The sequence below is a fragment of the Nicotiana attenuata genome, unplaced genomic scaffold, assembly GCF_001879085.1.
Source record: "Nicotiana attenuata strain UT unplaced genomic scaffold, NIATTr2, whole genome shotgun sequence".
NCBI lineage: Eukaryota > Viridiplantae > Streptophyta > Magnoliopsida > Solanales > Solanaceae > Nicotiana > Nicotiana attenuata.
In genome coordinates this window covers 122,537-150,330 of record NW_017672563.1, presented here as the reverse complement: position 1 = coordinate 150,330, position 27,794 = coordinate 122,537, and the positions used below count along the sequence as shown (strand labels likewise).

Genomic DNA, 27,794 nt, shown 5'->3' with positions numbered 1-27,794 from the left:
TTTGTATAGTCTATGTATTGTACTTGTGTCTAGAACTTGCCCGGTATGTGAGTTGAAGCGAAATTTTAGGTGATGTTCGGTTTGAAAAGTGATTTTAGGCTTTCTTTGATCTTTTTTTGAGCTTTATTACTTATCACAAATAAAATTTATCCCTAATTAACCCTTTTGAGCCTATAGACTTTTATTTGGCACCCACATTACAAGCCTATACCCTTTTTATTCTTAATTGACATTGTTTTGATCCCTTTTCCTCTTAAAGCACTTTAATTGTGAGATGAGCGCTAAAAGAAGTATGAAGGAACTAAGTATGGGGTGGCTTTTGAGTGGAACCAATAAAAGGAAGAAAGGTGCACTTGTTTTGTAAAATAATACACCACTAGCGGAAATTGAAAAAAAAAGATAATCTGGAAAAAAAAAGAAAAAAAAATAGAGATGAATACATTGTTGTCTTGTTCTTGATAGTGGGTATGAATTAATGTAGTGCTTAAAGAAGAAGGGAGCATTTTTGGGGTGATATTGTTTGTGAAAGTGAAGTGGATTGAAGAATTTATGCTTAAAGTTGATTATGTGGTGTGTTAAAGTGCTTAGGAGGGTTAGTCACTATTCCTAAATATATCCTACCCGTCCCTTAGCCCGTATTACAACCATGAAAAAGACCTAATTGATTTTAGATCGAGCGAACCTACATTAGTAGAGATTTACATTAAGGGCAAGCCTATGGTACCAATTACATGCATGTGACTTCTTTTGTGAGGGTGAGCGATTTTCTTTGATATATGTGAGCATGAGATTCGAATGTGTGAATTGATTTTACTCTCTTTGCTATTGTTGTGAGGGCATATGGTTACACGAGGGATAGGTAACATTATTAGCTCTCTCTATGATTTTGGGTGTTCAAGCCACGAGTACATTGTGACATTGAGTCGGTTTGTGAGGCTAGGATTGTTATGAGCATGTTGTCTTTGTTTGAATATTTTTGAAGTTGGCATAAGAAAAAGGGAAGTGTATGTGATTGCATATGCTAATGTTTAATTGTTGCTATCAACCATGGTCATTGGTGTAGTGTGCCTCAATTGTGTAAAAACAAAGTGCACAAGGATAGCGTGAATTTTTGGTTGACTCGAGGACGAGCAACGTTTAAATGTGGGGTGTTAATGATAGGCTATAATTACGTATTTTAGTCGATTATTACACTCTAATTTACTGCACTTTAATTGAGTTTGAGCTTTAATCGCTAGTGTTTTGCACTACTGGTGTGTTTTATGCCTTGTAGGAGTGATTCCGAGCTATGTAGATGTTATGGAATGAATTCAAGTAATTTGGAGCTTTAAATTTTGAGTAAAAGTTCAAGGAATTAAGTCGGGATCGTGTTTGGGGGTCAACGGATGATAGTTAGAGCGAACGAAGACTCCAGTAGGTATATTGCGCACTGTCTAGTAAAATAGATATAACTATTTGCTCAGAACTCCATTTGGGCTCCACAATATATGGTTGGAAAGCTAACTCAAAGGGCTACAACTTTCATGTTTTACGTTTTCCCAAATTCAAAATGGAACAGGGTGAAAAATGCGCGTCAATAGCGCGATCGCGCTCAGGTCGCGCTCGTCAGGCAGAACACTGGGCCACTTGCGCGATCGCGCTAGTCAAACCCGGGAAAAATGTCCTTTTTCACATTGGAGAAGGTATAATTGTTTGGGACCAACCCTACTTGGTATATATATATGGAAAAACGGTATTTTGAGGGAGGAAGACGTTTTTGAGAGGAAAACACAAGCACAGAGCCGCCGTGGAGGCCGGGTTCATCTTTTCTTCCACCAACTTAGTAATTTTTATGTTTCTTTGTATGATTTGTTGTTTTGCTACCATGTCTATGTGGAGCTAAACTTCACGTTCTAGGTTTGTGGTTCTTTCATGACTATTGTTTTTCGAATATTGATTTTGATTTCTTAGTTTATCATATTGGTTTATTTATTCAATCCTGCACTTAATTATTTGATTGCTTGATCTCCAATTGAATACTATCTACGAATCTAGAGTTGAACTCGAAAGTGGGAATTCTAGATTGCATATAGGATTGAATAGAGCAAGTTCTTGAACCTGGGCATCGGGTAACAGATTCGCGGTTAGGATAGACATATCCTAATTGCCTTGCTTGGTTGATTTACAGGAATTATAAATGCGTTCTTGTTGATTCTAACTCCATAGACATATAGGCGTTAGGTTAGCTTGAATAGGCAAGTAAGAACTCGACAGATTCTTATGAGCAATATTAACCCTGTCAACCAATAAACTAGATAAATTAGTTAGTCAATTCAATTGAAGAATACAATAGGAATGTTACATAGCCCATAACCCTAGATCGTTTTCATTACATTGATATCATAAAAATCTGGTCTTTCTCTGTTTAAAGTTCATTATTTATATTTCTTTACTTAATTAGTTTAGAATCAAATATTTCTAGGTTTAATTATTGTTTAGATAATTAGGATAGTCTAATTTAGTTAATAGTTAATCACAAGTCCTCGTGAGATCGACATCCGACTTTTAGTCACTTTATTACTTGACGATCGCGTATACTTGCGTGTGCGTTTGTCCGCCACAGTGGACTTAAAAGAAACCACTGAGTGTGTAAGTAAAGAAAAAGAAACCTTGACTGAGAGAGTTGCTATCATTGAGGAAGAAGAGATGACCTAGTAGTGGTGGTAGTAGACTTGAAAGAGACAATTGAGGAATTTAAAATGGTAAATAGGCCTAAAAACTCAGAAAAGGGAAAGGAAGTTGCAAGTGAGGCACACATTAAGCTTGAAAATGAATTGAATTTTGTGAAGACTAGTCTGTATGCTGAGCTTGAGAAGAACAAACAGCTTCAGGAAGAACTAGGGAAAGTAAAGAGTGACCTTGAAAAATCGCTTAAGTGCACCTGGTCCTCTGACGCTATCACTGCCATGTACACCAACAGCAGGCGAAACAGGCAGGGGATTGGGTTTCAAAGGGAAAAGATTCCCTACAACCCTCATAGCAAGTACATTACTGTAACCGACAATTGGCTATGTACCCACTGTGGTAACAATGGGCACCTCAAGGAAAACTGCATGGCCAGGGTTCAGTGTCATCAGAAAAATAAAGCCTCTGCTGAGAGAGTAACTACTGCTAGAGGACCTGGTCCGTCAAATAGGACCAGCTTGCTTGGACTAAAAGAGCACTCATTCATCCCTTCTCTCATAATAAGGGACCTAAACTCGTTTGGGTTCCTAAATCTAATCCTTGATTTCCTCGTGCAGGGAGCAGTGAAGAGGAGAAACCAACAATGATATATGAACAGCGGCTGCTCAAAGCACATGACTGGAAATACGATCAATTTTCCTTATCTAAAAGCCCTGCAAGAAGAGAGTGCCCTTTTAGAAATAGCTAAAAGGGGTACACTTTAGGAGTTGGAAGATATGTGACAAGGGAAATAAAGTGGAATTCTTGTCCAGGATATGCACTACCTCAAATCCTGTGACTGGTGAGGTGATGTTGTAGCCAAAAGATACAAGAATACTTATGGTGTTGTGCTTGAGCCTCTGGAGAAGTGGTGATATAAGTTGGTTGAGAGCTGTTGAAAACGATGTTGAACTATGGGGTAGAAAGCTGGGATATGCAAGTTTTTCATCACTGAATAAACTGGACCTGAAGGACCTGATTCCTGGTCTGACCAAGTTGAGTATCAAGGAACACAAAGTGTGCAATAGGAAAGTATGTCAGATCTCCATTCAAGCCCATAAGGGGCAGTCAATACCTCAAGGCCACTTGATCTTCTTCATATGGATCTATGTGAAACAGTGAGAGAGCCAAACAGGAAAGAAAGAAGATATATCTGTTTGACGGTGATTGACTACTCCAGGTCCACTTGGACTCTGTTCTTCAGAACCAAGGATGCGATCTTTCAAGTAATTGTGGCTTTTTCCAAGAAGATCTAAGTATAGATAGAAACAAATGTGGCTTGCATCAGATCAGATCATGGAACAGGTTTGGATAATGCCAGAGTGGACGAATGCTGCATTCAAAGAAGAATTACTCAACCTCTTAGCTCCAAGAACGCCGCAGCAAACGGAATTGTGGAAAAGAAGAATAGAACTCTTGAAGATTTGGCACAGTCAATATTATTTGATAGAGGGATTGCAAACATCTTGACCAAAGTTGCTGACTCATTTGAGGATATCTGGGTACAATTGTTATGTTCTCAACAATGGCAAGGATCAACTTTGAAAATTTGATGCAAAAAGAGATGGAGGAATCCTCTTGATGTACTCGTCTCAAAAGGGAACAGAAATACTGATCAAGGTGGAGAACGCTCATTGATTCCAGCGAGGAACCTGGTCCTACGACTACAACAACAGAAGCTGAAAATTGAGTTGTTGAAAAAGGTTTGACATAGAAGCATCACAAGTCATCAACACTCCCATTGCCACAGCTACACGCCTAGACATGGATGGACCTGGTTCTCCTCTAAATCAAACCATGCATAGAGACATCACTGGATCACTTCTGTATCTCATTGCAAGTAGACCAGACATCGTGTTCAGAGTTGGATTCTGTGCAAGGTTTCAGTCAAATCCAAAGGAGTCTCATCTGAAGGCTGTTGTAAGAATTTTGAGATATCTTAGAGGAACACAAGACCTGGTTCTCTTCTATCCTTCAAGTAATGGATAGGAAAAGCTCATCTGAAATGGGACATTCTCTGGGTTCCTGTCTTGTCTCATGAGGCTCAAGGAAGAAAAATTCAATGGCACTCTCAACAGCTGAAGCAGAATATGTATCATCCGCCTCCTGCTGTGCTCAAATGTTGTGGACCAAGCAGCAAATTGGAAGACCTTGAGTCCAACTCAAGAGGGCCAAATACATTGATTGCTGAAGATCAAGTTGCTGACATCTTCACCAAAGCCTTGAGAATAAAAAATTCTAAGAAAAATCGCCTTGCACTGGGGATGATTAAACCCAACTGAGGACCTTGTTTTTTATGATTGGTTATGAAAGTCAAACTCAGGTAAAAGTTAGCTAAAGTGTTTTTTGGCTAAGTCTAACTCACCTCTATACCGTTACAGGTAGACACACATGATGACTATAGAGCAGCTGTTGCAGTGCATGCTGGAAAAAGAGGTTAAACTCACTTGCCAGACCCGCTAGGGAACCTGGTTTTTTTTATATAGGTTAGTAGCTTTTTTGTTATTTCATACATAATTTAAAATGGACAAAAACAATGCCACATCATTAGCATGACAGTCTCTTTAAGTTGTGTCTTTTCATCCAAAGCGTCACACCTTTTCTGAACGATACAGCTCCCCAATAAAAAGTTTGCCGCCGTTTCAGAACCAGTCCCTCATCATAAATAAATCAACATCACAACCCTTCACTTCCAAATTCAAAACCTCCTCTTTGTCTTCTCTCTTGTCAATCCACAAAGCTTCGAGTACAATTTCACCATGTCTGAAAATCAAGCAACCTTCAGTGTACCCGACAATACTGTCATTGAGTCCACACCAGTCAGCATTCTAGAAGTAGACTCCTCCCCCAACACAATCACCAGTCCAAACCCTAAAGCAGAGTCTCCTCCACACTCTACTCCCTCTCCTACCCACTCCAGTTCTGTTCCTTATCTGAGCAAGCTTGAGAATGTTTGTCCTCCTCCAGTCTCAACGGTCAAACAGAGTAAACAGGGTGAACAGGGTAAACAAGGGAACCTTGTTCAGGAAACATCAACTCTCACCACAGTTGGACACTCGAGTGAAAATCCAGTGATTAGTCATGAAAAGGCTGAGACAACCATGACAGGCCGCGATTCTATAGGTATCACTCCTCTCTCTGTTGAAATTGCCATGAAACCACAAGAAAAGAAGGGAATAGAAAATATGCTCTCCATTGCTTCAGAAGGGGTTGTTGTAGAGGAAGGTGGAGGAGGGTCTGAGTCTCAGGGGGAAGAGACTCAGTCCACAGAAGACTGGGGAGTGATAAGTTAGGATTTTAACGTGTTTTATGCCCATACTTGCCTACGCTTTTGTTATAAAATTGCTACAAAATGGTCTCAAAACGCTCACAAGTTGCACTTGATTGCAGGTTTGATCGACAAAGCGACGAAAGTCAAATATCGGCTCAGAAAGGAGTGAAACCTGCTCAAGTGTCAAAGACCAAGGAAGTTGAGGAAAAGAGGCCCTAGTGCGGACCGCGCAACTATGAACGCGGCCACACTACGAGGTTCAGAGAATGGCAAAGTTGAAGGGAAGGCTGCGCGGCCGCGGCCGCGGTCGTTTTCACGCGGTCTGCGGTCAGGCTGTGCGGCCGCGCTACACTTTTACGCGGTCCGCGGAGCAGAGATTCAGAGAGCCAAATAATTGACCACTTCCAAGCAAAGCGGCCCGCGTCCACTTCTCTGCGGTCGCGCTATCTTCCACCGCGGTCACGCTATATTTTTACGCGGTCCGCGGTCCTCAACTTCAGAGAAGCAGAAGCCAAGAGTTCAAGAGCCAGTGCGGCCGCGGTCATGTTTGCGCGGTCCGCGCTGACCCCGCAGGGGTATTTTTGTCCAATTTTTCTAAATAGAACCTTTTTCTGTTTTTAGGTTAAGTTTTATTTTTCTGAAGCTGCTGAGCTCGTGAGAACGACTAGTTTAGCCATTTTTGGCACTTTTGATCTTTAATATTGTATTTCCTTCTTATCAATTAATTAATATGTTTACTTCTTCATCTATTTCTTTAATTTTAGCATCTAGCATGAGTAGCTAAACTCACTAGCTAGGGTTGTGGCTCAACCCTAGTGTGGGTAATTGATGGGTGTTGCCATCTAAGGTTTGATTGATATTGGGTGTTTGCTATTTGGGTTGATTTTAGGTTTTAATTAAGGATTGGTGGTTGCAAACACTGATTCTAGCTTTGTGGGTTTAACTCTTCTTGAGAAAGGGAGTCTATGACCCCAAAATTGACTCAACAAGGAATTGGGATGGACCCATGAGAAATGGTAGTCCCAATTAACGGGTTAAACCTCGAGAGAGTAATCACCCTACTTGAACCCTAGTTGCTTGGTCTAATTGGCCTACCTAATTGGTCTCGAGAGAGTCAATTGGGCAAAATCACTCTCTCTACCGAGAGGTGTGAGAGTTGGTAGAATTGTGCAACGGTTATAGCATAAGCCCCAAATATGTCAATCTATCCTTAGTAGCATCTACCCGTTAGTTAACCACCTAGGTAATGTCACGACCCTAGTGCCTTTCTCTATATTAATTACAACTTAGCAATATTCCCGTAGCATAATTTAGTTTCAATCATTAGCTTTATAAAGGTAGATATAAAAATCAAAACCAAAGATGTTTGAAGTGATATTAGAAGCACAACCGCAATTCTAGACTAAGCAGACATTACAACTCCACTACTAGCTCCCTGTGGAAATTCGATCCCGAACCACTATTCGGGTAAAAGCTATTGCGACCCGCTCTTCCTACCTTGGTGTAGTGTCGAGTTGGCAGCGATCAGGGAGCACTTGTTCCATTTGAACAACCGATTCAAGATGACACTACTGGGGTCCCAAGTGATGAACCTGATCCCTCCGCGAAGGATCAAGGTCAGGGGTCTTCTCCCCAGGTCTCCCCACTTATATGCTGAGCCTCTGAATATAGTGGTGCCTGAGATGAATTCTGACAGTGGAGAAGACACAGATGATTTGGCGGTTGCTAGTTTTATCAAGGCTAGGAGTAAGCTAGTTGCAGCTCCAGAGTCAACCCCTAAGCGACCCATTACTCGGTTGCAGCAAAAGAGAGGCTCTGGAGTCTGCTCTCAAGAAGAGTCAAAGCAGCAAGAGAAAGAGAAGGTTGGTAAAGGATGGAAAAGTTGTGCATGAAAAAGTTCCCTGTGGTAAATGTGGATGAGGAAGCAGAAGAGGAACCTAGTTCCTTAACCCATAAGTCCTCGAAGTAGAAGCACTCTCACTCTCAATCTATAAGGCACACTTCTACAAATGCTGAAAATGCTGCTTCTAGTAAAAAGTTTGTGAAAAATTCTGGTGACAAGACAGTGAAAGAGAGTGGTGACAAGTTTGATGATGAAAAAGTGGAAAAATCTGGTGAATATGCGTAAAAAGTCAGTGGAGAAGGGAAAGTCTCTTTGAGTCAGTAAAAAGAAAAATGGATGATGATGAGGAACCTGGTTCCATCAGGAAAGCAAAAGTTGATGAGTCTCTGAGTTTTGAGAAAAGGAAGTTGAGAAATCAGAAAGTACTGTGGGGCCGCACATTTGCCTCTGACATTCTAGAACTTGCTGGGATGACACAGTTAGTGGAAATTTGTGATTCTCAAAAATGGACTAATTTGTTTACAAATAAGTTTCCCAAAGTGTATGAGGAGAAGGTATGGAGTTTCTATACCGACCTCTTTACAGTAGAGGGTGATCAAATTTGTATGTTGATAAATGGGGTGGACATAGTGATAGACTATGCCTTATTGGGGTCAATTCTGGGTGTTCCTGACGAAGGACTGTCGTCTGTTTAGGGTGCCTGCATATCAAACTTCAAAAATGCCATTGTCAAGGACAAGGCAATACAGCATGGGGAACAGGTGCATAAGAAGGCACTCCTTTCAGTATATTAGTTGCTTTTTGAGATGGTTAACAAAGTGTTGCTTCCCCGCGCTGAGAGAAGATATGTTGCATCCAAAGCTGACATGTTCCTTATGGAGGCCTGTATAATTTTACCACCATCAATTTGCCTGGCATAATGATTAAGCATATGCAGAAGGTGGCAAACCTTAAGGATGGGAATCCTGGACTACCTTATAGGTTTATTCTCACAAAGGTCTTTGAGTTCTTCAAAGTGCCTCTAGGACAGACCAAAGTGGGCACTAAAAAGCAATCATTTTCAAAAACTACTCTTGAGGAGTTTGAGTGTATTGACAAAGTTGGAGGATTTGGAAGCACTTCCATTATCTCTCAACTGATAAATGCTTAGAATAGTGCCATAGAGGAGATCCGATAGTTGAAGGCTAGGAACGCAATTCTTGAGAGTCAGCTCAGTCAGTTACAAGAGGCACCTGGTTCTAGTAGTTCTCACAGATCGAAAGTTGCACGCCTAACAAAGGAGAATGCTGAGCTTAGAAAACAGGTGGAGGACCTGAAAGAAATACTGGTCAATGAGCAAATGTCCACGAATGCTCGCATGGATCTTGTCCTCGAAACCCTTGCTTCCTCTTTCAAGCCCCCTTCCTCCAGTGTCCCCTAAAAGATGTCCCCTCAGTGTCCAGTTTCAAATGTCCATCTTTTAAGTTGTTTTAGTGATGTTTTTGTTTCTGGTACTTTTTTTGTTTTGTTTTGGAATTGTTGATGGTAACAATGATTCTGCTCCCGCCTGTAAAGGTCCAAATTTGGTTAATGCAAGTATTTCCCTTTTGCTATTTATGCTACTGCTCTTTTGTCTCTATTTTCTATCATGTTGTGTGCACACAAGTGGCATGATTTAACCACGCTAGACTTCTTTATGCTGCTTACTTGTTCTGTGCTTTTTATGATGCCAAAAGGGGGAAGATTGCATTGTGTTGCATTGTGCATAATTGAATTGAATGATTTGCATAATCAAATAAAGATGATGTGGGGGGGGGGGGGGGAATACAGATTCAGGGGGAACTCTCTTTGAGGTTCCTCGATGTGCACACGATTGAATCGAATAATTTGCATAATCAAATAAAGATGATGTGGGGGAGATACAGATTCAGGGGGAACTCTCTTTGAGGTTCCTTGATGTGCACTGATTAAGGGGGAACGTAGAGATTCAGGGGGAAATTTAAGGTCTCTCTGGTTCGCAGTCTGGTTCTATGTGGCTCTTTCTGGGATTTTCAATTATGAGTTTGTCATCATCAAAAAGGAGGAAATTGATAGGTTACAAGTACTTTGGTCATAAGTACTTTGCTTTATGTTCTGATAATCTAACAAACTTACTATCCAGAACCAGATAAGGAACCTGTTACACATTTACAAGACCTTAAGATCACGAGGTTCAAGGTTGGGATCCAGCGTGGGATATGATTCAACTCTTCAAAGTGGAAGGAATAGGTGAGGGAGCAGGTCCCTATCAGTTCTCTAGGAGACTGTACGAAGTCAACTCTCTAGCTGAAAAGTTGCTGCCTACACACGATACAGTACAGGAACAGTGCAGCAGTCAACTTTCTGTGGAAGGCGTTTTACCTACCTTGCTTACACCATTATATGTGAGGTCATACATGTATTATTAACATCAAGGGAGGTAAAACACATTCATTTGAACACTTAGAGATTTTACTCAAGCTCACTCACGTGATCATCCAGGAAGCGATTCTCAAGTGCATCAAGAACAAAGAACAAAACAACTACGGACCAGTTCCCACATCAAGTTATTGTATGTCCTTAGTTGAATTGTAACTTTGTAATAGTTCTTCAATTGTAATTCCTATCTAGCTTGTTTAGAAGCATTCTGTAGGAAACTCTTGTAAATCTTAAACCTGTGTGCTTGAGTCTTGGCTAGAGTTAGTCAAGTTACAAAGTCTTTGTAATAGAGTTATTACAAAGTGGCTTGTAATAGAGTATTACAAGTTAGTGAGGGATTAAGAGGTTAATTCCTAGGTTGCATAAGTTATAATCTAAAAGTTGCTCACTAGTGAAGTTGAAATCCTGCAAGGGTAGGTCGTGGTTTTTAATCCCTTTGAGCTGGGAATTTTTCACGTAAAATTCATCTTGTCATTTATTTACTGCAGTGTGCGTGTGTACTGTTGAACCTGATAGAGAACCTAGTTCTCTATAGATTTTGGTGGACCCTTACATTCTATCAGAGTGTAAAGCAGTTCTCATTAAATTGTGGCCTTTGTAAACTAGTGAGAGAGAGAGAGAGAGAGGAGGAGGAGGAGGTAGTGTAATGTAGTTTGGTGCAACTTTTTAGGTGTAATTTTTGATATTTTTTAAATATATTTTTAGCGTGTTATAGTTTTGACATCTGACTGAATTTTTCTGCTTTTTATGGTTAAATCTTATTTCTCACTATTTTCGTTAAATTTGTAAAATATTTGACGGAGATCAAAAGTGCAGAGTTATAACAAACTTAAAGGACCAAACTGTTTATGAATTTATTTAAGGAATTATTTTGAACCTTAAACATAAGGGACATTTTTGTCATTTTCTCCAAGATATACTTTGTAAAAGTATTAGGCCACCTCAAATCTCAGATTTTGTACACTTGTTTGACTTTGAAAAGTACAGCACTTGATTAGTTGCTATCGTGATTTGTGGTAAGCAAATTATGAAATCTATGATTAAGAATTTTGGCGGCTGCGATCATCCCATTAAAACCAAACAATCTTTTAATCGGGTGAACTCTAACGTAGCTGAAACTATCACCACAGACGAAGGTCCCAGAAGAATCCAAAACATAGAAAAAGTCAGAAACCTATTATTCTTGTCTTGATTCAAGAATCCAACCAAAATCAAAGATGTAACCCACCAAAGTTCTCAAAGGCCAATCACACCACAGGCTTCAAATTTCTAAAATCACCAAATTGCAATAAAATCTTAGGGAACTTGCGGTGAATAGCAGGATAAGCCCCATATGCTGTGACTATCAAAATCAAAGCTTAAAGAAGAGATATTTTAGGATCAGAAACTTTAGACAAAGAGGTTTCTGAACTGGGTTTCTCTCAAAGATGGCTGAAAGTTGTATTATGGCTTCTCATGGCTATCCTCCTTGGCTTTTATTCCCTCCAGAACAGGGCATAAGCAGGTTTTCCAAGGTAAAACTTTCATCTTTGTATGATTTATAGGTATTTGATTTTCTTCTTGGTGTTAGTTTGTGAAATGATTTGTAAATTATTTGTATTTGCATAATATTGGCATGAGATGATTTAAATAGAGTAACGTGGTCAGTGAGAATTTATATAGCCGACCCCTACTTGTTTGGGATCGAGGCTGAGTATTTGTTGTTATTGTTATGTGTGTTCGTGAAAACAATTCTTTTGTCGAACTTTACTTTGGCTGGTCCTATTTATAAGCAAAGTAGTATTGGTATGATTTGAGCTCGAGTAGAGCGGAATGGTTATGGAGGATTCATATAGTTGATCCCAACTTTGTTTAGAATTGAGGCATAGTTGATTGATTGATAGTATGTGCTCTCTTATTGTGGCTGCTTTTTGTGTTCTTATGTCTTTTTGTTTCTGTCCAAACCTCTGGGCTTAGGGTAAATGGGTTTATGTATTTTGATACGGGATAATAATATGATCATCTCTAACAAGTTAGAATTGATGATGTAGTTTGATCTGGATCGTCCTTCTTTTATTAAAGTGACGGAATTAGATGGTGTTGATGAGTCCAGTCATGGACTCACGGTTCCTCTTTCGGGGTCAGATTGCAGATAGAATCTGGTAGGGTGCACCTCTTAAATATATGTACAGATTTTAACAATTATTGTTATAATAATACACTGACGCGCGCGCGCACACACACACACACACACACACATCTTTCTGCTTACACTTTTAGATTCCAGAATATGCTAAGGTGGTTGACATGAAAAGATGAGTAATGCTATTTTCATTTCTTCCTTGCTTCCTTCAAGCCTGGAGTGCACTCAAAAGTTGTTGTAACACTTATTATCCAGCTCTAAAGGAAGATATCCTGTGCTTATCATCTTCTTGTCCTACTCCAATCCTAGGACTAGGAGCATATTGCAATTAGAGTTCTAATCGTTTATGGATCTGGTGTAATGCTGGGTTCAAAGTGACTTGCACCTGAAGTCGCTTAAGTATTTCTGAACTTCTTTATTTTTATGCTTCCTTGTGTATTCAAGCCCTTTTGCTGATAAATATTCGTCTCTATTATTGAAGAAATGATGAGTGACCTGTAAAGAGTGGTCTACACCGATCAATTGACCCCCCAACTACTTAAACGGTATCCTTTCTTTCTTATTGCAGGAAAGTCTCCCTTTTCTTCCCAGTCCTGGAGCAAACCAAGATATGGTGAAGTTAAGTTGTGCTAGCCTAAAGGTGAATCAGAGACTGGACTTATGGAAACCAATTAGTATGTTATTGGCGGGCAATCACTTTGTCAGAATCCAATCAACTATTAGGCGGTCAGAACTCGTAGATGTGCAAGGTTCATAACTCACACTTCCTCTTAAATTTTGAGTTTTAATTTCGTGATGATCTTAGACTGAATCCGTTATTGTTCATGAAACTACTCAAATCTTTTAAATACTGCATATGCTGATGACGCCTATCTTTTCCCGCAGACACTCACTTGAACTCGGTGCTCTTCAGCTTTGGTATTGCTGAACAATGCACAAGGCAGGAGAAGATTTGGAAGTACCTAATGTCTGGATCAAATGATATAGAAAGCGGTGGAATAGATACGTCTATACTCTTTGATCTTGTGGAGCCACTGGCACATGCAGTGGACATGCATCGACAACAATTTGCTTCTTATCTTGAACAACAGTCTCATGATGCTATGTCTCAGCCATCTCTTATTTATCCAAGTTGTTCACTCCACCTCTGGGAACCTCCTTTAAATGCGGTAAGCGACCTAGGACTCGGGAAAACACTTCATTCTAATAGCCCTCTATTAGTTAATGGTGCTAGTGCCAGGGTTGAGATGAAGGACATACTTGCTATTATCTCTGAATTCTACTTGTCAAAGGACTCAATGAAATGCACAAAGCAAGCGATGCTGGTTCCATACTTTGACAGGTAGCAATAGTTTTCCTTTTGCTTAACTTCTCTTCTAAAGTTTTTATTAAGTTGGGTGGATATGACAAGTCTTTTCCCATTCATGTGTTCATCTTATTGAAATAGAACTTGTTAGACCTTTCTCTTCTGTATTACTCTTCTTGATTGTGAACAGTGTAGCCCATAAATGCATTCTTTACTCTCCTGCATACCTTAGGTCTGCCATTGTACAAAGTTTGTCATTAAAATATAAGAGAAATAATAACAACAACGATCACACATGCTTTGAATGAGAAATAGTTAGAGAGTTAAAAGGAAAGCCTCTACCATTATGAACGGATATATACTTGGCATAGTTACTATCATCCCAAGTCATAATTACAATGGTGCTATCAAGATGATAATTGCCAAAGGACTACGGGAAAGGATCATGCATATGCACTGATTAACCAAAGGAGGGTACGAACTAGTTTGGAAGTGTCAAGATGTCCTAATTCAGTTAGAACCCCTAAAACGGAGGTGATTATATTAGGCAAAGATAAGAATCTCAGCATGTAACCATTTGATCCTATGGGAAAGGATTGTATGCCCAAAATACCCTGGTTTATATATCCTTTTACCCTGAGGTGCTATTCTGAGGGTTCAAGACTTGCATCTCCTTGTTGATGCTTCTTGCGTGTCGAGATGGGCAATGTAGGAGGTGATTTACTAGTTGTTGCGATCTATATGTAATGAAACTAGTTTAAGCTTGCTTCATCATAGGCGCAATGAGCCAGCTTTATACTTGTCAAGGAGTTATCAGTCTGTTGGTTTGAACTATAGTTTAGAGAGGTGAAATTATAATATGTTATGCTTCAGAAGTTGGTTAGACAAAAGGTCAAAGGATGATCAATTTTGTTAGATTGGGGATTGTACCAAATGGGTGCTATTAGCAACTGGCTTTCTGCCCCTTTGACCTAGGCTTAAAGGGGCACCAGGGGTGCTTTTTCAGTCATGTTCAGTCATTTGCTCAAGAATAGTATTTCTTCTTGCGGCTGAGCACATCCCACAAGTGAGGTTAGCTATTCACCAAACTAAAATTTTTGTTTAGAATCATTTTCTTCTTCTTCATCACCATCATCATCAAGTGAACAATGTGCTATCACAGTATTGGCACTTGATACTGAAAATGTTGCATCTTTGTTTGATAGATTGAGTGTAGGCCCTCAAGGTTTAACCTAAGCTGTTTGCTGTGCAGATGCAGAATGTCAAAGGCTAAAGGTGAAAGTTCTGCTCAGAAACTTGACGTGAATGCAGCATCTATAAGCAGGTATCTTATGCATCTCATGTGAAATTTCCCATGTACTTTGCTTTCTTAGCTATGTTTTTATCTAATGATTTTCTTGATATGGAAATCTAATTCATAGATACATTTAATCTATGATTTAAAGTTTCACTTTTTTGATCATTTTCGATGATTAGTGGTAACACTAAGCTGATCTCAAATCTTAGAGAACAAATGTAAGCGAAATATATTAAGTAAGAAAAAAAATAGCTAAATAAGGTAATTGGACTAAGAAAAAGAGTTTATTATTATGGAGATAAACTATGGAAGCATATGTTCAGAAGGATGTATGATCTAGGTTTTCCTATTAGGCTAATTGATTCTCAACTCTGCAGTAGTTCTGCCTTTGGTCGTGGACAGTTAGCTGTATCTCTACTTGAAAGGTCTAACAAAACCACCTCATAACGACTTACATATTTCTGCTGGAAGCATTCATAGTTACTGCACATAATGAAGAGGGAATGGATTCAAGGATATAGGAGCCTTATCACAATTTTCACTTTTTTAAAATGAATTTGAGCTATGTGAGGTGTTTGCTGTACTTGGCATATTTATAGGAGGAAAAAAGTTTCAGCTGCAATCAGTTGCATGAGCATTAAATTTCGTGCTATTCTAGTTTATGCTACCACAGGGAAAATCATCCTCTCTCACATATTTATACTTTCTTACAGTCCTCAGAAAACTAAGTACCAGACATCAACCCAGAAAAGAAGCAACAAAAAGGCAGTTAAAGAGCAAGATATTTACAGAAACAATTATCTCCATGCATGCGAAAGCCTTCTGTCCATAATGGTTGACAAGAAACGGCATGGGAAAACTGCAATACTTTCATTGAAGAAATCGGGGCCTCAACTACCTTACATTCTGACCAAATTCTCAGCTAGCATTGCTGGAACCGGCATAGCTGTCCTTTTCTCTGTTGCCTGCAAACTAGTTTTAGGAAGAATTGCCTTCTCTCCACCTAAACTCTTGAACACTGGTTTAGGCCTTGGACTTGTATGGCTGTCTTGGGCTGTCAATAATTTGAGGGACACCGTTGTTGTAATCAACAGAAGTCCAGGCAAGTTGGATATGATAGAAGAGGACATGATGAATAATCTGGACAAAAATGTGAAGGAAATCTACTTCAGAGCTGCAACTTTGTTAGCAGTTGTAGTGCTGAGGCTTGCTTGATTTCAAGAACACAAGATTTAGAGTGTAAAGATCTGGGCAACTTGGGGATGATATTAGTAGTAGCTGGTTTTGGGACGTCCAACTGTATTATAGTATCTGAGCAGACGGAAATGGATTTTAACTGCACCAAATATATGTAGTGAGTAACATAGCTCAAGCTTTTTCTGCTCATCAGTTCGTGTTGTAGCGGATTGTCTTGTAAAATGATTTGAATAAGGTGAGCACTAGAGTTTTGAGCTATTGAGACCATAAGAAAGAATTTTGACATTATATTCAGGAGCCTAGTTTTAATACATCCAGACGAAGTTGCATAACTTATTTTGAGGCCACAAAAGGTTGTGCTTATAAGGTAAACATCTTTTCCCTTCCGGCTACATATTCTTGACAATACCCTGATTGCCTTGTCAATCCAACTATATTCCGGAAGTGGTATTAATTGAGATGCCAAGATGATCAAGGGATCTTCCAGTGAAGAATTCAATGACACTGCATACATTTCCCGTTTTCTGAAATAAAAAAACTTAAAAACACTGATCACTACTGCCGCCTAAATTTCTGGTAACACACAAGATTGTAATCAACAGAAGTCCACGCTAATCTGAGAGAATGCAAGCAAACAGCTCGTAATGATATTGCGAATTATTACATAGTACAATTGTATCATGGAGTTCCTCCTCAATGCAAAAAACCCTAGTTCATTAAACCAATATGTTTATTATTTAGAGCAATTACTGCTTATGAACTGTAAGATGCTACAAAGTGGACACCTTTCCTCCAATATATTCAATTTCATGACACATGGATTCTCTCAAAATTGCAACAGAAAAAAATATTTGCGTCAAATGATGACTACATTAGCTATCGTCACGTTTCTTGTATTTCCGCAAGCAGCAACATAATTTTCCTTCGTCAACCCCTCTTGAGACAAAACCAGACTGAAACATAAGTTTGCATTTTCCGCGAACCTCAGCTCAGTACCTTGGAAACAACCCCAGCACCAACCGTTCTGCCACCCTCCCTCAGAGCAAATCTTTGTCCTGAAAAGTTACAGGTAGAGGGAATAGAAACAATCAGATGTCTATTCAAATATGTTTTTTTACAAGGAAAAGTCATAATTAAATGCAGAAAGGAGACTCGAAGAAATACTTATTCCACCAATGAATAACAATCAGATCTCTAAGAAAACTAACATATCCTTAAACACATAAACATGCATACAATTTCACATGACCCTATTATGGTATTGAACCACTTGGAAACTTCTAAACAAAAACGACAATGCAGCCAAAGCGTCAGCATATAACTAAATAACTGCCCTTAATTTAACTATGGCAGCCTCACTAACGGGGTATGCTCTACTCAGCATTACTGTGCGCGCGGCACTGTTGGCATCTGCCAGCCGCTGAGCAATGCAAATAGTGCCGTGCGCGCCGACAGCACCGCGCGCGTAGACCCTAATGCGAAAGACAAAGTTGCTGCCAACGGACCTGTTTCTACCTTGTAGAAAACTAAGTCATTTTCATTGTAAATATAGAGTAGTTTAATTTCATGTACTTCCATTATGTTTCTCTAGCTTAGTTAGGTCAAGTCTTGTAACTTTGGTTTATTTTTTTTAAGCACTATTAGGGGGATCAAGCAAGCAAACATTTCTCTGTACTGGTGTCTCTCCCCCTCGACACCGCGTAGCCTTTTGTAATAGCTTTCATTCATTAATGCAATCATGATTTCATTCTCAATTCTCATTTCAGCTTCCGCAATTGCTCTTGACATTAGTTTTCCCGTATGGCACTGGCAATCTCGTCTAGCGTACGGAGGGGACCTTAGTTGGCGGTGGTTTTCCCGTATGGCACTGACAATCTCGTCTAGCGTACGGAGGGTACCTTAGTTGGCGGACAGCAACCGCACTGATATCTTTCGTGATTTTTATTCTATGCTTTTTCTAGGTCAATAAACACTATGTGTAGATGTTCTTTCCTTTTCACAATAAATTTTGATCAATCTTCTTAGAAAGAATATGGCTTTCGTTATAGATCTACCGGGAACAAATCCAAGGGAGGAGAACAATTTTACTCGAAATCAAAACAAACACAAGTCCAATGCCATCTAGCTATATAATCAGTGACACTGAATGTGTCATTTCAACTTTTCTAGATGCAAAGACCACAGAAACAACATTTGGCTCTAATTTCTTGAACAATCTCTTTGACCAACCAAGGGCAAGGAAGAAAAAAGATTTGATGCTTAAGTTGCAATATAAACCAAAATCTTGCACCTCATAGGCAGAATTAAATTAATAAATGGATTTCGGTGTACATCAAGGTTAACAGGAAAGAAACTTCACACGCAGCAGGACAAGGTGCCAATTCATGCGAGATTGACTATCACATTAGCAAGAAGAAACAGCATTGAAGGCAATGTACATGCGACCCAAGTGAGGTGATGATCTCCTTTTTTATCATAAAATACACAAGTCAATATAAGGCACCCCAAAAATTCTTCAGATCTCATTAAACTAGTGGTACACCTTGTCATTGATAATGGCCATTTCAAAATATTATCACTATGCAACTCCAAGAGGAGAAAAATAAGAATAACTATAGCAACTGGGGAGGAGCATTTACTCAACAGAAAAGCAAAATCGCAAAAGGAGCTACAGAATATACTGACCTGCATCAAGAGGAACTGGAGATATCAGCTCGAAAGTAGCAGTAACGTTATCCCCCGGCATAACCATCTTGACGTTTTCAGGCAACTCCACTTTACCAGTAATATCAGCAGTCCTCAGGTAGAACTGAGGCCTATAGTTTGAGAAAAAGGCAGTGTGGCGACCACCTTCATCCTTTGTTAGTACGTATATCTCTGCCTCAAATTTCTTGTACGTTTTCACACTACCAGGCTTTGCAATCACCTATAAACAATATGCAGTATAAGATACTTGAAAATACACATGTATAAGCTGCTTGAAAATACACATTTACGTAGTTACATTATTAAGCTAATATAGCAGACTTCTGACTTCATGAAACATCACATAATCAGACTTGAACAAGTACCCCAAGGTAAATAGAAACAGTGTAACAAATAATTGTAGAGTTCTATCAGGATAACAAGCTACTTTAATAACTGTAACAGAGAGAATCAAGCAAGCAGCCAATGGAAAATGTAGAACAGGAACAAAAACAGGAAGAACCTTTTCAATTTTACAGGTAAACAACTCACTTACAACAACCTAACATAAACACAGTCAAATAATACGGAAAGTAGTAAATTCTGACTGACCATTCCTCGCGTAATATCTTCTCGTTTCAAGCCACGAAGAAGAAGCCCGACATTATCGCCAGCCTAAGTAAGAAAATAAAACAGTATAAAAGTACACAATAATTGATGTATGAAAACAGCTTTTAAAAAGTCATATGGAATGACTCAGATACTTACTTGTCCATGATCCAAGATCTTCTTGAACATTTCAACACCAGTCACTGTAGATTTTAAATTGCCCTATGAAACAAAACTGATTATACAACCATGCAACAAAAAGCACAATCATAATTCTAAAACCAAAGCACAATAATAAAATTTTAACTGGCAATAATCAACCAAATAACAAAACACAAATGTCCAAGCTTCACAGCAAGTTAAGGTCAAACCAAGCACCTTCAGCATTATAATAGTAGTTACATGACCTAAACTTGTTATTAATGGGGGTCCAAAATCTAACTATGCACTAATAGAGTGTATCTTATGTAACTTATTCCTAAAATTTAAATTCGTGTTAAATGAAATTAGCGTGGCTAGTGATCAGGCATCGCGTCAGTCATCCTCAGGATTCCATGCAAACAGAGAGAAAAGGCAGAACCAACTCTAGATCATTAGCACTAGAAATCTGAGTCACATTATGAGCCAATATATCCTCTGCCTAAATAGAATAGGTAATAGAATAAGAACACAGCTAACCTGCATCAGCCCTAAGATCTCCACATCATCTCCAACTTTTATTTGTCCCTGTTCAACACGGCCAGTAGCAACAGTTCCACGTCCCTTCGAAAACATTAACAGCAAATGATTAGTACATTGTAGACAAGATTCAAGCATTAATTTGTTTTTTCCCCTTTCTTGGAAATGAAAAGATGGACTGCAAGCGCTAGCAGAATTTTTCTTTTTCTACTTTGTTCGGAGCGAGAGGATTGTTCTAAAATAAGCAGCATGGAGGATGCCATCACAGTATAAAGAACACACTGAAGAAATAACGGTTTACATGAGTATATGGTATTTTCAGCACTGAAGAGAGTACGGCATTTTCCTCCAAGAAGGACAAGAACAATCGCAGTCATACCAGCATTTTGAGTTATCTCCAAAAACATAAGACGGCTAATCACTGGTTTTAAAGGTTGTAAAAGCATATGCATAGATCATAGAGGCAACCCATTAACAATTAGAGATAACTTTAAAATGAAGTATAATTTCAGAGACCAGAAAGAAACTCGAAAAGAGCAATATAGTTTTTTTATTAGTACAGAAGGGAAATATAGTCATCTTAAGCAACGTGAGATTTTGCAATTTTAAGGAAGTACGGTGTAATCCTTCTCACACTGCAATAAATTTGCCCTAAGGCTACACCGGTTTTATCCCACGCTTGAAAAACGTGGCCAAAACTATCTTTGGGCACGCTTTGTAAGGGTAGCCTTTGTTTATGGGTTTTAGCTACGAAAGATTTAACAACGCTCGTAGAGTGTGCCCTTAGAAAGTATAAACTACGCTTTACAGATGTAGCCAAATTTTAAAACAATTAGCAACACTTATTTATATTTATGGCTACTCTTTCAAGCGTGCTATTTGTGTAATATTAAAAGCAACTCTTTATAAGTGCACTCTAAAGTTGTCCACAAAATTTTCAGCAAAAAAAGTGTTCCCTCCATATATTGCCCGCTTTTAATAAATTATTTTCCTCCAGCTCCAAAAAGGCAAAAAAGTTCCCTCCTCTGTAGGATCTCCAGTTTAGGGTTTCTTTACCTTCTCATACTTTTAACAAAATCTGAAATTTCTACACCTTACAGANGGCAACCCATTAACAATTAGAGATAACTTTAAAATGAAGTATAATTTCAGAGACCAGAAAGAAACTCGAAAAGAGCAATATAGTTTTTTTATTAGTACAGAAGGGAAATATAGTTTTGAAATCTCCGGCTAAGCATGAGCAAATAGAATATAAGATTACCTGAATTGAGAATACATCTTCTACTGGCATTAAGAATGGTTTATCAAGCTGACGCACTGGATCAGGAATATATTCATCTACAGCTTCCATTAACTTTAAAATAGCTTTCTTTCCAATTTCTTCATTAGTTCCCTGTAAAGCAGAAAGAGCTGAACCACGAATGATAGGAATTTCATCTCCAGGAAATTTGTAGAAACTAAGCAGTTCTGCAAGAAAGAAAATTTCATGTAAGAAAATGAGCATAGCAAAGTCGTAATGACAGCTTGCCAGTTACCACGACTTCAGCTTCTGCAGAAGAAATAATACAACTGAAGCAAGTAATGTAAAAGCTGGCGCACCCCGAAGCTCCATCTCCACAAGTTCCAGCAGTTCAGGATCATCAACAGCATCAACTTTGTTTAAAAAGCAGACAAGTGATGGTACGCCAACCTGCAAAGTATAAGAAAAAGCAACATCAGAATCACCATATAGTAGCTTTATGTTATCTCCCTGGTCAATCCACGAGTGATACATGTAGATATCCACCTGGCGTGCAAGCAAGATATGCTCCTTTGTTTGTGGCATGGGTCCATCAGGAGCGGATACAACTAGAATACCACCATCCATTTGGGCAGCTCCAGTAATCATATTCTACAGATTAAAACAGGTGATTAGCAATTGAAGAAAACGGAAGTTTAGAGGGGGGAAAAAGTTACTGTGATACTTGAAATATTTTGAACATCAAGCAGCAAAAAATTGACTGAATTCAGGGACTTGTAATATGTCAGTTTATGCTAGCCAAGCAGATTCATCTTTAGCTAAGGATTGTTAAAGATCTTTTATGTCTCAAAATGCAGAATTTGCAACTTGACTAATTTTTCCATCAACTTGACTAATTTTTTCATCGTTCATATATCCATACGTTTTATCTTCGATCGAAGAATCAATCACCGCAAGAAACAAAATAAGGTGGCTACACAAGTAAAGAGGGAGTATTAGGAAGAACAACCTCTCACAATACTTCTTAGGCCTCCCTCTACCCCTCCCTAGACCCCCACCCCCATGTGCAACCTCTCGCACCTCCTTACTTGTGCCTCCGGGAATCTCCACCTCACATGCCCGTATCATCTCGGCCTCACTTCCCACAGCTTATCCTCCACATGGGACACCCCCACTTTATCCCGAATAACCTCATTGGTGATCCTGTCTTTCATAGTATGCCCACACATCCATCTCAACATCCTCATTTCCGCTACCTTCAACATATGGACATGAAAGTTCTTAGCTGGCCAACATTCCGTTCCATACAACATAGCTGGTCTAACCACCATGCTGTAGAACTTACCTTTAAGTCTTGGTGGCACCTTCTTATCACACAAGACACCACATATGCTACTTGTATTTCTTATTGTTAATTTTTTTGATAAGTTGCTACTTGTATTTCTTATCATCAATGTTGCTCCCAATTGGCATTACTTTCCTCATTTCTGGTTCAGACAACAGAGAACACTTGAAAAAATGTTAAATAAGACTATGGCATGGCCACTCAAATATGAAATTAGTGAGAAGGCTTCCTATCATCTTCGGAAAACCATTAAATAATCAAACAAAGAGAAAAAAGATCCCATTAGTAGTGCCTTTTCACATTACTTATTTATTTGCATCAAACCAAACTTTTTTTTTTGTAGAAAGCGAAACCATACCTTCTCAATCAGAGAAAGTGATGCACAAGGGACCACCCTCTCACAATACTAGTAAAACAAAGTGAATGCTGAATTTTTCTCTCTTCTATTACTGCTGAAGAATTTAACACTACCTCAATTGTGCCACAACATTTTATGCTCTAAAAGTACAAGCCCTTCCACCATCCAATCCAATTTATATAACAATCTCTACTTTGCAACATCCGACAATGTATTATACCATGGGATTTATGATAAATCCAAAAAAAAAAATCTTTACGAATCTCCATTTCGATTATTTTCATTACTACTAATTAATACTATTATAAGAAGACGATTCTCAACCATGAAATGTTGATCGGCTTTTTTATCCTTCGTAAGTGCATATTATGATGGATAAACATTCGATGATAAAAGAATAAAGCATATAAATTTTTTGAGTATTTCAATATTCATCCATTCAAACTTTGAATGTTAGCGAACCAAATATGTTGCTTAATTACATGCTCCACGGTCAGTGAAATGCTTTTCAAATGACACACAATTGCTGAGTGCTTTCTATTTGATACTCAAACAAGCAGAACTACATACTCCAAATCTAAAAGTCATGTTAAATAGATAAAACAAGTTGAACAAGAGTCAAGAGCATCTTAGTTAAAATAGGTAGGTTTTGCATCTCACCTTAACATAATCTGCGTGTCCTGGGCAATCAACATGAGCATAGTGTCTTTTAACCGTCTCATACTCCACGTGGGCCTAAAAATACATCAGCTCAAGCATTAAAAGCAAAATAGAATTAAGAAATAAAACCCCACCAAGGAAGGAAAAATATCCCTTACTGTGGCAATAGTAATTCCTCTCTTTTTCTCTTCCGGGGCCTTATCAATTTCATCAAATGCAACAGCCTTGGCCTTTCCTTCTTCTGCTAGGACCTATACAAGGAACAGGTGCTTATCAGGCAATTGTAGCTCACATAACTGATCGAGGAAAAAAAAGGAAACAGTAATAAGGCGAGACACAAAAGTTTGGCATCATCCTATTAATAGTATCACCCTATACAACCTTCATAAATTTCAAGAATTCAAGTTCATTTAACTAATCAAACTTTTATCTTTGGTTACCTGCCCGATGTCCGGTACCCCCACTGGGCCCCTACTAATACAGATTCGCACAGCGTAAGGCCCATTAAAGGGAGATATTTTCCATTCCCAAGGCTCGAATCTGAGAGGTCTAGTTAAGGATGGAGGAAACCTATCCATCCACCATGATCCTATCATCTATTCAAACTTTGCTATATAGTTTTCTGTATCAAACTAACTGTTTTCTCTTTTTCTGTAAGGAAATAGTTATTAATGTAGGGCATTAATACCCCTATACAAGAAGTATATCAAAAAGTAGAGAAACCTCACAAAAGGATATGGTTCTCTACGCTGTATCAAACTAGCTTTTTAATCACTGCATTAATATTTTATTATGATATATTATCCACTACCGCAGATATAATACACAAATCCAATTAACATTTTAATCTCCAAGTCCCCTTCAAATTCATCATACAAATGAAATGGGGGCAGTAATAAGTACGGAAGTACCAAGCAAACTAACCTTTGTAATTGCGGCAGTAAGAGTAGTCTTTCCATGATCAACATGGCCGATAGTTCCCACGTTTACATGAGGTTTTCTGCAGGAACACAGAAATATAATTACTTAGTGACAAAATTCAGCTAAAAGAATCAAAATGGCTATATTGAGGGAGCAAGGATCAAATCATCACAGGTCAAGCAAAATAGAATTTTCATCATAGATAAGGAATTAAAGAAGAGTGCTGATGTCCTGGACGCTTGGCCATTATATATAGCTGAACATTTTTCAAATGAGTTTAAGTTCTATGCACTGACAGTGTATGATTTTTTACTCTCCCAATCAAGCTTGATATGGTAACCAGTCAAATTGCAGTGACAGTCTAAACATTATTTACAGTGTGCATATAAGCAATAATTTTTAAATTACAGGAGCGACATAAAATAGTAACGAATTTACTATGTTGAGTTACTGAATCAACATCTGGAACTAAACATATTATACATTTAAGGAGAAAGAAGTAAATTTACTATGATGAGTTACTGCATTTAGAAGTTTTAATAAGCTTACGTTCGAGTGAAAGTAGCCATGGATCTCCACCAAGGGTTAGAAAGAGAGGGAGTTTCATTTGCATTTAGCGACTCTGAGAGTGAGAACTGAGTGGGAGCTGATCCTGCTCTACAGCACGAGTAGATTTGAGGAGAGAGTGAGAACACGCGCTTCGAATTGGGATTTCTGAAAGCGACCGATGCCATTGGAGTATGGAGAAGATGGAGAGGAGAAGGTTCTGATGGAAGAAGCTCTGGAAATGTAATGCTTTGGGGTTTTGAAGGGTTTAGGTTTTTTTGCAGTGTGTGTTTCTCCTGCTGTCCAGCAGGGTTTTACTTGGGCGGCGCTAAAACGACGACGTTGCCTCATAGCCTGGGCTCAGTTTCAAAGCGGCTGATGGTAAGTTATGGGCTTATTCCTATGTAGGCCCATGCAGTTTTTCTTCTTTATTGTGTAAAAATTACATGGAATCTTTACCTCTATAGCAATGGTTAACACCTTATTTATTTTAAATAAATACCATTTTAAAAAATTATATTCTATAGATACCTTTTAATATTTATAGCAAAATATCTAATTTTGGTTACCTCCTAACTCTAAGCCACTAAATACGCTATTCAGTTACACTATTTTCTTTCTCTCTCTATTTTGATACATGCCATTCTCTTCCCCCCATTCCCTGAAGCGATTAAACTCAATTGGGTTGCTGGTGCTAATTTTGCAATAGAAAAATTAAGAGCAAGAAAAGGAGACTACGACCCACTTGGTTTAAGCAATGAGGAAGTTAGGGTTTCATCAATCTCGTCTGTTCCGTTTGCTCACCTTTTCGATTTTTCTTAATAAAAAACTGTAGTTGTTTATTTATTCGTTCACTTTCTTAATTGTTGATAATTGGTGCAATCTCAGCCATGGCTGGTGGAGGAAATTTCCTTCATAGAGTTATTTCTTCTGTCGCCAATCAATTAATCGTCTATAGCCTACCCCATCTATTTTGGGACCGGGGAATAAAGAAGAGGCTAAAAGGGAAAAGAAGAAGGTGAAAAGGAACGTTATTGTTAGAGTTGCAGCCCCAGTGATTCAGGGTTTTTGCTCGACAGCGGATTCGCCGGAAATTAGGGTTTGTTCTTGAACAAAAACGACGGAGTTTGGGGCTAAGCAACTTGATTTTCTGTTAATATATTTCAATGTATTTTCATGTATTTCATTGTAGTTATTATGTTTTTTTCATTGTAATTCAATGTATCTCGCTGTATTTCATGTATTTCATTGTATTCACTGTCTTTTTCTTCATTGTATTTCAATGTATCCCGCTGTATTCTATGTATTTTCATTGTATTCACTGTCTCGCTATATGCCATGAATGTATTCATATATTTTTTTTAATTAATATAATTTATGTATTCAGATGTATTATATAATTTCTCTGAAGATTGCTATGTTTTTGGGATATTTTTCGGTTAAGAATCTTTTTTATAACTGGAAATACAAAATTTGTGTGTTATAATTGAGTTTGTTGAGTTATATTAGGAGTCTATTATGTTAATTGATTCACTTTCCGCTTAAAAACAGTGTAATCCCCTGTTTCACGTCGTGAATACAGTCGAATAGAATAATATGTCCAGCTGTAATCCCATGTTTCACGCCATGAATACAGTCGAATACACTCGAATACAACAACTGATTAGCTGGTCTTCCTTGATTCACGCCTATTTTTGCTACTGTATTCATGAATACAATAGCTTAAATACATCAAATACATATTATAACCACAGAAAAGGTATCTATAATCCATAATATAGCAAATGGTATCCATAGATGGCTAATTACTACTAAAAGATAGTGCTTTATGAAAATTTCTCAAATTGCATGGGGCGCACTATTTGATCGCCCCTTTTTAACATGTAGCCGCTTTGTTTTTTTGTTTGCACCCGCACCCATTTTTTTGTTAAAAGCTTTTTAAAATGATGATTTTGCCCCTTTTTATTGAAAGACTGCTTTCTCTCCAAGTATACGCCAGTCCTCTACTGTCTTTGTCTCTCTCCCGTTCTTCGCGTTTTTGATTTGTTCTTCTATGAAATCAAACAGTTTTCGTCACTCTTTTTGATTTTTCAACTGTTTGTTCCCCAATAACATTACGTACAATCACAGGTACATTGTATTAACTTTCTGGGTTTTATTTTAGTATTAACTTTTACGATTTAATTTCTGGTTTTTGTTCTGATAGTCATGTTAGTTGAATCGTTTCCCTTTTTTTATTTATGATAAAATAGTTTCCTAGGGTTTACTTTGATTAGTGCATTAGTTTACTTTTACGACTGTGTTTTTAGGTTTTTTGAACGTGTGTTTGTCTTTTTGATGAAAATTCTATAAATTCTTTGGTGATTTTTGGAGACGTCGAAATTTTTAAAAATTTTGAGAGTTACATAGATGATACTATTAAAGTGTGAAGTTTATAATACTTCAAGGATATCTTAATTTTAGGAGCTGAAGTTTTATTTTGTGTTTTTGTGTTTTTTGTTATATTTTTTATGAGCTTCAACATTTTTTTGGAGTTGAATTTGTGTTCTGTTTTTATAAAAACTACAGCATATTTTT

At 38.2% G+C, this 27,794-nt stretch overlaps 2 protein-coding genes across 2 annotated transcripts; one reads left to right on the top strand and one right to left on the bottom strand.

Annotated features, from left to right (window-relative positions):
* Positions 1-11,389: 11,389 nt before the first annotated feature.
* Positions 11,390-16,509, top strand: LOC109213678. Its single transcript, XM_019377504.1, has 5 exons — positions 11,390-11,767; positions 12,944-13,124; positions 13,261-13,717; positions 14,934-15,005; positions 15,692-16,509. Exons 1-5 carry the CDS (start codon positions 11,681-11,683, stop codon positions 16,191-16,193), a joined length of 1,299 nt encoding a protein of 432 aa, XP_019233049.1. The 5' UTR covers positions 11,390-11,680; the 3' UTR covers positions 16,194-16,509.
* Positions 16,510-16,790: 281 nt separating this feature from the next.
* LOC109213677 (elongation factor Tu, mitochondrial) lies at positions 16,791-25,529 on the bottom strand. The gene is made up of 12 exons (XM_019377503.1): positions 25,221-25,529; positions 24,675-24,750; positions 23,909-24,001; positions 23,751-23,825; positions 21,934-22,038; positions 21,747-21,837; positions 21,409-21,614; positions 20,148-20,231; positions 19,629-19,691; positions 19,473-19,535; positions 18,861-19,101; positions 16,791-17,230 (listed from the first exon to the last, which is right to left on the bottom strand). Exons 1-12 carry the CDS (start codon positions 25,403-25,405, stop codon positions 17,160-17,162), a joined length of 1,353 nt encoding a protein of 450 aa, XP_019233048.1. The 5' UTR covers positions 25,406-25,529; the 3' UTR covers positions 16,791-17,159.
* Positions 25,530-27,794: the final 2,265 nt, after the last annotated feature.

Excerpts from the sequence above, each read along its gene's own strand:
- LOC109213678 (XM_019377504.1), top strand. The coding sequence starts at position 11,681 with ATGGCTGAAAGTTGTATTATGGCTTCTCATGGCTATCCTCCTTGGCTT. Across the intron at positions 13,718-14,933 it reads CTGGTTCCATACTTTGACAG|ATGCAGAATGTCAAAGGCTA; the intron begins GTAGCAATAGTT and ends TTTGCTGTGCAG. Across the intron at positions 15,006-15,691 it reads AATGCAGCATCTATAAGCAG|TCCTCAGAAAACTAAGTACC; the intron begins GTATCTTATGCA and ends ACTTTCTTACAG.
- LOC109213677 (XM_019377503.1), bottom strand. The coding sequence starts at position 25,405 with ATGGCATCGGTCGCTTTCAGAAATCCCAATTCGAAGCGCGTGTTCTCA. Across the intron at positions 24,002-24,674 it reads TTACTGCCGCAATTACAAAG|GTCCTAGCAGAAGAAGGAAA; the intron begins GTTAGTTTGCTT and ends TTCCTTGTATAG. Across the intron at positions 22,039-23,750 it reads GACACGCAGATTATGTTAAG|AATATGATTACTGGAGCTGC; the intron begins GTGAGATGCAAA and ends TTTAATCTGTAG.